We start from the raw sequence: 12,837 nt of genomic DNA, 5'->3' as shown, positions 1-12,837 counted from the left end.
ATAAGGGGCCGCGACGCGATGCCCACGATTTCCCATAGACAGTAATGTTAAAAGACACGATGGACCCGATTTCCCATAGACAGTAATGTTAAAAGACGCGATGGACCCGATTTCCCATAGACAGCAATGTTAAAATAAAATGACAATGTGAAATTGGCCAATATGTTTTAAAAAAAAATGTTTCATGGCCCCCCACCACCGTTAACGCCACCCCGCTATTGACGCCAACCCGAAGCGTGGCGAGCGCAGCGAGCCCGCGAGGGGCGGCGGTACGCGTCCTCCGACCTTTTCATGCCCTACTATCCACTAGGGCGTGGAGTGAGAATAGAATAGTGTGGCGAGCGCAGCGAGCCACCGAGCCCGAAGAGTGGCGAGCGCAGCGAGCCCCGTGAGGGGACGCGGACACCTGTGAAGCCCGCAAGGGCACGCGGATACCTGTGAAGGTGTCCGCGTCCGCTCGCCACGCTTCGGGCTCGGTGGCTCGCTGCGCTCGCCACACTATTCTATTCTCACTCCACGCCCTAGTGGATAGTAGGGCATGAAAAGGTCGGAGGACGCGTACCGCCGCCCCTCGCGGGCTCGCTGCGCTCGCCACGCTTCGGGTTGGCGTCAATAGCGGGGTGGCGTTAACGGTAGTGGGGGGCCATGAAACATTTTTTTTTAAAACATATCCAATGTGAAATGGCCATATTGGCCAATTTCACATTGTCATTTTATTTTAACATTGCTGTCTATGGGAAATCGGGTCCATCGCGTCTTTTAACATTACTGTCTATGGGAAATCGGGTCGGAAATCGGGTCCATCGTGTCTTTTAACATTACTGTCTATGGGAAATCGTGGGCATCGCGTCGCGGCTCCTTATAACGGCCACGACCGACGCGATGCCCATGATTTCGGGCGCGATGAAAAAAATCGGCAGCCCGGATAACTCACAAGTACCTAAATCTTTCCCCTAGAGGCAGATGTACTAATCCTTGGATAATAGCAAAGGGGGTTATTCTGATTCACTCGGAAAGGCACAATCCCCCTCAGATGGACAAAACCATGTGCACTGCAGGTGGAGCTAATGTAAGATGTGCAGAGAGAGTAAGATTTGGGTGTTTTATTGTTTCTGTGCAGGGTAAATACTGGCTGCTTTATTTTTACACTGCAATATAGATATCAGTTTAAAGTACACCCCCCTCCCAAATCTAACTCTCTCTGCACATGTTACATCAGCCCCACCTGCAGTGCATATGGTTTTGTCCATCTGAGGGTGATTGTGCCTTTCTGAGTGAATCAGAATAACCCCCAAAGTGTAGAAAGTACTACTGTACCAACCAATCACACGGAAGTCAGGATCTGATTGGCCAATGCATATATACCTCGACTTTATCATTTCCTAAAGCTCAAGCTGGTTACACACTAGAGTGATGGGGATTAGTTCCGACATCAGAATGCATCCCTGTCTGCCCGGATGTGTGTACACACTGCAGCAATGCCAAAGCAGGATAGAACAAGCAATGTTCTGCCCTTGATTAACCTGCATGGTGTCGCTACCGAAATGGCTAGGTTTGATGTGAGGCCGTTGCATGCACATATCACAGGTACACACTGAGCTATAGGGGATTTGCTGGTCCAATCCACCCGGTGTGTACCCAGATTTAGCACATCTCGCCCCCTTAATCTTAAAAAAAAAAGTTTATACAGATGTAGCGCCACTCATTCTTGCAGGGGCTGGCGATTCCATCGACAGCTCCCGCCAGTCGCCGCCGCCAGGGGGTGCGCGTGCACAAGACGCTTGCATGCCGAATGGCAACAGAACTCCCCGCCGCCACCAACGGTCCCCATTGCTGCCCCGACCCCCGCCCCCCCTTAACCCTGCCCGTCTCCCTAAAGTGGACCAAGAGACTGGGACACGGGTGTGCATGAGTAGTGGCGAGAGCTGAGCAAAGAAGAGAGGGCCTCCATCTGTATAACAATTTGTTTGCAGTTGGAAAAAAAAAATCTTAAGATCCACGTAACATTCTAGGACATATTGCAGCAATAAGAAGACAGCTGAGCTCACCACCGCCTGTAGCCGAGCGACCGCTTCCCCGTCATCCAATATTTCACAAAGTAGATTATACAGCTCTCCGCGCTGGGTTTCGGCAAGCTCTTGGAATACAACAAAGTGCTTTGTAAGCTCCAGTAACTCTTTCAGCAGAAAAAAGGGAATAAAAAAAATATATCAAAGTGTCTTTCTGCTGCAATGATAAAGCCACATGACATAACCACAGCATTAATATCTTAAAGTACAAAACAGCCTTTTAAAAGATGAGAACCATTTGCTGGATTTGTTCCTGCAATATGGCACAGTGAATTTTCTGTTAGTTAAACATTTTGCTAGCGCGGTTTCCCTCCCGCTAGGTCTTGTGCTTTGAAAGATTGTGTGCATTACAGCAGCAAATATTGGAACAGCGGCGGTGGCAGGTTGCGCTGTGGCAAACGGCTATTTCCTCCAATGCCCTTGTCATTATTTAGAACATATTTCAAAAGCTGTGTTAAAAGCCTGAAAGTCCTCAGCGTGCACAGAAGATTGTTTTTGCTGGGGAAAGTTTAAAGCTGCAGTGTTTATGACAGCGTTGTAGAACTGTAAATGATGAGCAGACGTATAAAGTACAAAACAAAATAAAAAAAAAAAGGGGAAAGAGACTAAATAACATGAGCCAGGCGCACGCAGAGAGTCGGATTTATCTGCAGAAATGGACATCGATTCAGATCTGCTCGCTCAACTGCTTATAGTCGCTGCCTAACGAGCAGGTAAACGGTGGCGCCAAATGCATATCCCCTCGTCGACCGAATCCTGCGACACGATGAGAGGAGATGTGTACGCTTAAACATCCGCTCGCATGTAGCCACACAGGAAAAATCATTGGATGGTCACTCAACAATATTTCCTCCCTTCGCAGATAAAGGTAAAGCTATACCTACTGCACGGTTATGGCCGAATTGGGGGCGGGCTCTGTAATTCATTAGTGTATAGGTTGGAATAGGAAGCTAAGAAGAGTCTGGGGAAAGGATAAGGCTGATTGGCCACTTACAGTACAACTTACCTACAAATGTCACTGGGGTGACTCTGGATTGTGATGTAACTTGAGTGGACAATGGCCCATATTCTGGTTTACTTGCAAAGGCAAATTCCTTCTCAAATGGACAAAACCATGTGCACTGCAGGGGGCAGATGTAACATGTGCAGAGAGAGTTAGATTTGGGTGGGTTATTTTGTTTCTGTGCAGGGAAAATACTGACTGCTTTCTTTCTACACTGCAATATAGACCTCACTTTGAAGTAAAACCCCACCCAAATCTAATGCTCTCTGCACGAGTTACATCTGCCCCCCTGCAGTGCACACGGTTTTGTCCATTTGAGAAGGAATTTGCCTTTGCAAGTGAACCAGAACACGGGCCAATTGGCCAGATGCACTAAGCTTCAAACAGTGATAAAATGGAAAGTGATAAAGAGCCAGCCAATCCGCTCCTACCTGCCATGTTACAGACTGTGTTTGAAAATGTCAGACAGGAGCTGGTTGGTTGGTGGTTTATCACTCCATTTTATCACTTTTGAAGCTTAGTGCACCTGGCCCAATGTGTGTTGTCAGCCCCAGTAGGGGTAGCTGTAATGAAAGCCCTTGTGTAGCAGATCAGTCTGCATCATTTGTTTCCTAATAAGCTCAGAGCTTCAGAGACTTCCATTTACTTTATAATGATTATTACTTTGTCAATGTGTTACTAATTACCACATCACCCATGAAATCTCAGAGCTGTTACTGAACGCAGGAAGGCAAAACGGGCCTTTAGGAATTATCAACCTTACGCAAAGCACTAATAGTTTATGTTGCCACAATTGTTTAATTTTTCTAATATTTATTGGCAAAATCACTGTGTTTACTCAGCTGGGGTCAGCCATTTTCCTGAAGGCTCACATACATATAATAACACGAGTGTAAATGCTTATGCTATTTATAATCAGTGCAAAGGTGAAAAATGACAGCAATTAAAGAATTTACCTCAAGGTGCCCATACACGTTTCCATTTTATGTGCTGTGCGTTTGGAACTTTATTGGTGCTGTGCGATTTTGGCACTTGGATGGGATGCGATGCAATGTACTGTACTGTACTGTGGCGATGCAATGCAATTTTAGCCTTTTTTTTTTAAGTTTATAGTCACCTAATGGACATCGCATCGCATGTATTACAAAAGTGATGTGATGCGGGCCTTTATTCAGATCTGATCGCAGTACAAATTTGTTCTCAAAATGGACAAAACCATGTGCACTGCAGGTGGGGCAGATGTAACATGTGCAGAGAGAGTTAGATTTGTGTGAGTTATTTTGTTTCTGTGCAGGGTAAATACAGGCTGTGTTATTTTTACACTGCAATTTAAATTTCAGTTTCAACACACCCCACCCAAATCTAACTCTCTGCACATGTTACATCTGCCTCACCTGCAGTGCACATGGTTTTGCCCATTTTGAGAACAAATTTGTACTCCGATCAGATCTGAACAAGGGCCATGATGTAGCACAAAAAGTACGGTACTTGTTTCCTAGCATGGCGCCCACGATTTTGATTGTATTGATCGGGTCTGAAAAATCGCGTTGATCGCATCGCATGCCAACCAAATCGCATGCGATGCGATCTACGCGATTTTTACATTGGAATCAATGTAAAATGGTCCCTGAGACCCAATTTTACATTGAATTCAATGTAAAAAGCCCCCAAACCCCCATTTTAATAGCAACCCCCCCCTGATGGGTGAAATGGCCCTCCATTGTTAACGCCACACCACTATTGACGCCAACCCAAAGCGTGGCGAGCGCAGCGAGCCCGCGAGGGACGGCGGTACGCGTCCTCCGACCTTTTCATACCCACACTATCCACGTCGGCATGGAGTTGACTTCATATAGTGTGTCGAGCGCAGCCAGCCACCGAGCCCCGCGAGGGGACGCGCATAACTTCACAGGTATACGCGTCCCTCAATAGTGGGGTGGCGTTAACAATGGGGGGGCATTAACCATACTTTCTAACCATATACAATGAGAAATTGGCCATATTGGCCCATTTCCCATTGTTCCCTATGTAAAATCGGGTTGATCGCGTCGATCGCATCGCGGCCCATTATAATGGGCTGCGACCGACGCGATCAACCCGATTTTAACTTTAAAAATCATTTAACATTATTCTCTATGGGAAAACCGCGTTGATCGCGTCGGTCGCATTGCGGCCCATTATAATGGGCCGCGATGGACCCGATCAACGCGATTTTCTCTTTTACCGGAAAATACACTGCTGACTGACAGAAAATTGGGTCCATCGCGTCGATCGCATGGCTTAAGTACCTTAAACTTAAGGTATGCGATCAACCCGACGGGCGCCGTGCTAGGAAACAAGTACCAAAAGTATTGCCTGCACTTTAAAAGTTCAAAATGCTTGCTATAATCACAACGTGTATGGGCACCTTCAGAAAGTGCAATAAAAAGGTCACATTGGTTAGATATACCAGATGAGTGGTTGTGTGCAGTACAAGTGCATGATCACATGAATAGACTAAAGCAGCGAGCACAGGCTACAGAATACGTCAAGGGTCATTTACCAATGACATCCGTACGTAACTGCTGATTTTAGGCCTGAGTCACTGAGTCTGAGTGAAAGTGCAGAGAGAAAATAGCAAATGTTCTGCTTAGCTGCGTCTGGCAGGATTATGGCCTTCATGCCTATGCATCATACAATACAATATAGGAATTGTTATCCCTTTTGAGTGCCAAGTGAATTTGTCAAAATAGATGTGAACATTGCCAAGCAAACATTTTTATTCCTCATGGTGACCTGTACACAAAAAATTTGTATTTAAATTTATATAATTAATGTGAGAGACGCTGGCATTTTTTGCGGATATTTTGCACATCTCTCACAGACATGTTGGCACTCAAAGGGTAAAGGGGGAAGATGTATAAAACTTTCTAAACTGGACAAGTGGAGGTGTTGCCCATAGCAACAAATAAGCCTCTAGCTATCATTCATCAAGTATATTGTACAAATTGATAACTATAAGCTGATTGGTTGGTATCTCCGCTATATAAGGTTTGATACGGGATACATATGATATCCCAGCAGTCATGATGCTACCAGTCATGTGACCTATCCTGACATCCCATTAGTAAGATGCTGACAGGGGCTCCATAAGTGTCCTTTCCACCTCCCCCCCAACCCTCCCTTGCAGCAGCCTAACCCTCACCACTAGTTCCTAACCCTAACCCCCATACCTGGTCACCAGCCCAACCAAACTCCCCTCTTCTAAGTGCCTAAACCTAACCTCTCCCTGCAGCCTAATTCTAAAGGTGCCCATGCACGGTACAATGGTGCTGTGCAATGTGATCCCATCGCACATCACACGTCTGTGCAGCCCGTGCTTTTTGAACTAGGTCCTGATCCCATTGCATCGCACGCAAATCTCAAATAGTTCAAAACGCACAGGAATATTGTATCGTGTATGGGTATCTAAAGTCTGCCCACTAGTGCCTAAATCTACCTCTCCCTTCCCTGTGCCCAAGCTAGTGATCCCTGCACTAATCGGTATGCCGACCATCGGTATTCCGGAATAAGCGTCAAGACCTCTTTAAAGTTTTGCCACTGGTCTTTGAACAGCAGTTGGGATGGTGGCGTCGGTACACTCAACTGTCATCCTGTCCACAAGGAAGCTGACTGCATCCCTTTAAAACATCTCCTTAGCTTGAGATTATTGTAAGAGGGTTTTACCAATGGGAATGTCAATAAAAAATGTTTACTTTCTCTACTAAATGAAGCGATCAGGCACTGGGAATTAGAGAACATGTGGTGGGCTTGTCCACTGTCTAATCAGTATTTTGATACCATTTGTGAATTAGGAGTGAACGTAATGTGTGTAAATAACACTCAGGGGATTTAACAAGTAGTTATATTCTTGTTATCACTTATTGTGATGTTAAATGGTTCTCCAGCCTATCACATCTTAACTGTCATGTGTTTAAAAAATCACAGTAGCTGATTGGTTGGAGCACCATCTAACATTCAGCAGCGGCACACGTTGTATATACACTTGGCTTTGTTTGGACCGATGTTATGGAAATATTCTTATTTGCTCTAACAATACCTTGCTTTAACACAGACAGGGCAGCATTGCCTGGCACAGGTTTCCCATCCACAGATGTACTTCTGAAGCCATCCACCACATCCCAGTCGAACAAAGACGGAGTATCATACAGAACTGGGACAGCGTGTTGATGCTTTTGGCAGGTTTCCTTTTCAAAACCTCCTCGTTTTTCAGGTAACAAACAGAATTCTGCCAGAAAAAGGAAAAATAACAAAACATATGAGCGCTAAATGGATGTTAACTAATAAGTAGGATTTTATCACCAAGGGGCATATGTACTACAGTAAGCCATGGAGAAAGAAAGTAGAATGACATAAAGTATCAGCCAATCAACTTTTATTGGCCCCCATACCTAAGGACAAGTCGCACCGCATTTCACTCGAGCATCCCTGGCAGCTTCTAGGGAGAGCTCACTTTCAATTTGGCACATGATGTGCCATTTTTTACATACGATAAATCACGTATGACCGCTGATATGTTCGATTCCGACTCATCTTATGTTCTGTCTGTCTGACCTCCAACCCGATGCACAGGGACCGTGCATTGCATCAGATGTCCTACACATGGACCGATTTCACCCAAGTTCTCTGCCAGATTTGTCGGAATTGAGTGAGATCAGCCAAAATCGCATAGTGTATGGGGGCCTTAACTGCCATTGTTCAAAAACAGCCTGTAACATGGCAGTTTGGAGCTGATTGGTTGGTACTTCAATCCACTTTATCTCTCTCCAAGACTTAGTACATAAGTATGTGAATTGTGACGGAAGAGCCCCGCTTATGATAGGCCTGGACTGGTGTTCAGTCTACAGCACTTGGGGTTCCCTGGTTGTCACCCCACTAAGTATAAACTGTGCTTCTCAAGATATCAGGAGACTGAGAGCATGTTGTCTGGAGCACCTGGGAATCTTTGTAGAGTGTGATGGAGTAGGTAGAATTCTTCCAATGGGGCTGCCCAGCTGCTCAGGCACCCTGCGGCTCAAGTATTCCCTGGGGGTCACCACACTTGGTACTAACTGTACCTCACCGTGTATACAGTAGCTTCCATGTTCAGATGGATTTGGGCACATTCTGTGTAGTATGACTGTAGGTATGCTACCCCCTATATAGGATAGATGACCTTGGAGAACTCTACCCCCCCTTTCGTGGGCCTGGCCTTCTGGGGGTAGAGTTCTCCAAGGTCATCTATCCTATATAAGCAGTGCCACAGTAGCAGAGTCCCTCTGTGCCATTTTTGTCTTTTTATGTATTTTATATGTATAAGCCTAATTAAAATCCCTATTGAAAAAGTGCGCAACAGCAAATCATTGTAATTTGCATTTTGTTCACATATAACCATTTATACAGGAAGCGACCATGATGGAAGTGAAAGGCACGCATTATGTATTTATATTCACATACTGAGGATGTTTTCTTGCATAGATCTATTATGTTTCTTTTACTGGAAATGAAAATGGTCCCTGAAAGGAAACCTTTCATTATCATCATCACGCCCTGTCAGACGCCACGCTGTTCACACGCAGTCCTCACCACAGGCAGAGGTGTAATGACAGCTGCACAGCGTACAGACCACTCCATGCGTGACAAGCAGGCTCCTCCCCCATTCTCCTCATCCGCGGATATTTGGTAAGTGGTAAAGATAGCCATCTGCCCAAATCACTACGTTCTTATCTCATGCTTGTAAACCATTACACAGATTTGTTAAGCTTTTAAATGCTACATTTTTTTGCTTCATTGCTTAATTACAAGCATTTGTCAAGCTTTTATAGTACTCTTCTGCAAAACAAGGTATTCCCAATAATCAAGAACTGTCTGCCCAAATGAAAAAGATAAAAAAAAACCTTCACTTTAACATTATTGTAACATATATATTACCTGGAAACCTAACTATTCTGTTATTGTCTCCCTTTTATCAAATACAAAAGGTAAATAGCAGGAAAAAGCGCCCACTGTTAGGCAATAATGCTTACGTTCCGATATCAAACTAAAGTCCCAAAGTTCCTCGCCCGCTCTTCTCCTAATGGAACATATATAAAGAAACACAATAAAACAATGTGTTGTCCTGTTTGTAAATCAATTCAATATTGTTGGTTTTCTGGGACGAAATTTCTTTCTCCTTTTCCCCAGTGTTTATATATCATTAGAGGTTCACCGCGTGTCATCACACACCAAAAGGGTTTTCGTACATGTATGCTTACATATAACAGGTGGTTAAAAAACACATCAAGGTATCTTTTAAGTAGATTTTCTTACTTGTATGCTTACATTCATATACGTGGGTTTCCTCACATCAAGGTATCTTTAATCATGGACATACTTTCGGTTGTTTACCCCCCAAAAAAATCTTTATTGTAAAACAATATTTTCATTTAAAAAAAATATTTCCAAGTGATAAAAATATACCAGCTCTTATGGATTACTCAGGACCCGTCCCTGGGAGACAATTTAACATCTATTGTCTCCCAGGGACACACATAAAGAACGTCAATACTTTGTGACATGGACAGCAGATCCGTTGGGATCTGAACCAGGCCCATAGTGTGGACTAGATTTTATAGCATCACTTGTAAATAGTTTTCATTGCAGAATGATTAAATTACGCAGAAATGTTTTACAACTTTTACAGGAGCATCACTTTAAATCTGTACAGGCCCTCTTGTGCCAAAGACTGGAGACACTGTGTAAGCAGTCCTGGTACACAACCTGCTGCTAATACATATTCCCATACCAAGGCTGCTGCACCATTCCAACACCTACATGTACCACCCACTGCAGCACAGGCACTGCCAATCTCACAAGCCAACACAATTTCATCTTATTTATGCAGCTACTAAAACCTTCTTGGTGTAATCGTTCCCTAGTCATATGTACTTTTGCAAGTATTCTAAGACATTACTTTTTTTTTCTAGAAAAGCTAAAAAGTGCGAGCAAGACAACATTAATTATTAACATTTCATGAAAATAATGACATTACAGTGTACTGAGCGTTCTACATGTCATGTACTGCTGAACTAGTCCTCTCTGGAATGTGCTTCTTAAGGTCCATACACACTGGGCAATTATGCCCAGCGTGTATGGACAGCAATGACTGATATCATCGCTGGGGGAAAGCCTCGCAGTGCATCTGCAGGTAATACAAGCAGATGAGCGGTATATATACATGCCACCTGACTGACGCATTCCCCTTTGTGGTTGTCTGATAGTGACATTACTTCCCCCTGGCTGTATTCAGCCCACACTAGCACCCGTTCATTCCCCAATCCCCCTCTATACACACGGGCCTTTATTCAGATCTGACCGCAGTACAAATTTGTTCTCAAAATGGGCAAAACCATGTGCACTGCAGGTGGGGCAGATGTAACATGTATACAGAGAGTTAGATTTGCGTGAGCTTTTTTGTTTCTGTGCAGGATAAATACTGGCTGCATTATTTTTACACTGCAATTTAGATTTCAGTTTCAACACACCCCACCCAAATTTATCTCTCTCTGCACCTGTTACATCTGCCCCACCTGCAGTGCACATGGTTTTGTCCATCTTGAGAACAAATTTGTACTGCGATCAGATCTGAATAAGGGCCGAGGATTGGTAGCACAAAATGCCACTGTGCGCCTGCAAAGTGCGTAAACTCGTAACTCACCAAAACACTTGACGTCAGCCCGTGAGTAGATAACATATCAGCATGTGCTCACATCCTGGCTTGGTGGCTCCCTGCTGCCATTGTGACCTCTATATACATTTATCATCTATTTTTACCTAGTGTGTTGACAGTTTCCTGTGCTCTACTTTGAACTGCAAAAGAAACTGCATAGTACATCTGCTAGCGTGTGCATTATACAGTGCCTCCGTCTACAGTAAGGTGTCACAGGAGATGCACCAAGTAGGAAGCCAGATGAAGCTATGCACTCTGGAATGTGTGTTGCATCACATACTTAGTGTATATGTTCCAGCCATGTACATAAGATATTCTGGGTCAGAAAGCCTGATGCTTTTGTGGAACTATTGCACAATGGTCAAGTACGCTTATAAGAAACACCTAATCAGAGCTGAGACCAACATTCTGTCCATGGCCTCAGTAGGGACTATTACTACAACACATATTCAATTTCAAGGTCTAAAACAGTTTATCACACACACTGCCATAGGAACTTATTCTGGTTGAGTCCACCAAACGCCGCGCACAGCGAATGCACGGGGGGGAAGCGAACAAACTAGAATAACCCCCATTGTGCAGATGACAGGCTGACTTTACAGGGTATAATTAATATTTACTAAAGCTTCTAAAATTAAAAGTGGTGGTGTTGAGCTAAAAACCAGTAAGCTTCTATCATTTTCTATAGAGAAATAATGAAAATCTAATAGGTTACAATTAATATAGGTCTATTATTATACACTTATTTGTATGTTTTAGAAGCTTTAGTAATTCTAGTAACTAGTAAAAAGTGATTCCCCTTATTTTTGATTTTCGGAAATAAGGGGATTTCACTATTCAATTCTGATAAAAACGTCTGGGATTCCCATTTGCAGATCCGGCTCCTTGAAAAAGTCAAATCGGCATTTGCAGAAACGGCCATTAAATTTTTTAATTAGCACCCAATTCCGTGGAAAAAGATGTGGATTCCCGGATCCGTGGCTTTTCCGTTTTTTTAATTTTTTCCATAAATAAAAAAAAGGAAAAACATTGAATAGATGGACCGCAAATTCCATCTATCCTTTGTGGAAACAGATGCTATTTCGATGTTTTTTTTACAAAAAAACGGACATTGAATACCCCCTAAGACTGTACAGACCAGTTCTGCAGATGTTGATAATTCCTGTATGGCACTATAGATATCCTCCAACAGGCCCAACCCTCCATCTGTGAGTTCTCTACTGAACATTCATGCTTCGTGGCATGCATAGTGGGCATGGAAATGTGGCATCGGCAAGCTCGAGATCCGGATAAATAGGTAAACAGTGTATAGCTCAATATTTAATAGGCCAACACCAAAAGGTTGACATGCAAAAGGTCGACACTGACCAAAGGTTGAAACAAGCAAAAGGTTGACATATAGAAAAGTCAAGTTTTTTACAATTTTTTCCATATTTTGTACTTTTTCATAATTTATCATCCACGTGGACTCCGATTTAGAATGATAAAGTGTGCGGCGCGCAGCGAGACATGTGAGGGTATGCGCTACACTATTTGGGGTTCACATGCTCAGGTGTCAACACTGACACCAGAAATAGTGAAAAACTCATGTCAAACTTTTCATGCTTCCACCTTTCCCACGTCAACCTTTTGTCAATGTCCACCTTGTGTGTGCTGACCTATTGACTGTCCATCTAGATCAGTGGTTCCCAACCTCGGTCCACAAGTAGCCCAACAGTTCACGTTTTCCATTGCTGTTAATTAAATACAACCCCCATAGGGTTCAAGATCTATAAAGGGATAACATTCTGTGTTTTACAAGTATGGCCTCTCACCAGTTAATTAATTAACTGGGTTCAGCGTGGAGATGACAAAATAGGAGTTGATTTAATATGGTGAATAGTGCTGCGAGGTGGCTTCCGGAGCTATTCTAACTGCGTTAGGGCTTAATACCGCATCACCGCCCTAGATTGGTCAGATTTCTGCATGAAACCCAGGACCGGTGCGAGCACTAGTCGGAGTTAGCAGTGCGCTGATTAGAGTAGCTGCGGGAGCGATTC

At 43.8% G+C, this 12,837-nt stretch overlaps 1 protein-coding gene across 5 annotated transcripts in view; it reads right to left on the bottom strand.

The window, feature by feature from the left end:
* Positions 1-12,837, bottom strand: part of GSDME (gasdermin E) — an 88,309-nt gene that overhangs the window by 26,516 nt on the left and 48,956 nt on the right. For all 5 annotated transcript variants that reach the window (XM_083189191.1, XM_083189195.1, XM_083189194.1 and 2 more), the window contains exons 6-7: positions 7,151-7,339; positions 2,049-2,176 (exon numbers count right to left, since the gene is read on the bottom strand). In XM_083189191.1, the coding sequence (XP_083045317.1) occupies positions 2,049-2,176; positions 7,151-7,339 (317 nt within the window). The remainder of the gene's footprint in view (positions 1-2,048; positions 2,177-7,150; positions 7,340-12,837) is intronic.

The sequence above is a fragment of the Crinia signifera genome, chromosome 5 (genome assembly GCF_055691185.1).
Source record: "Crinia signifera chromosome 5, ASM5569118v1, whole genome shotgun sequence".
NCBI lineage: Eukaryota > Metazoa > Chordata > Amphibia > Anura > Myobatrachidae > Crinia > Crinia signifera.
Note: the sequence above shows the minus strand (reverse complement) of the source record. Positions and strands in the feature narration are given on the sequence as shown.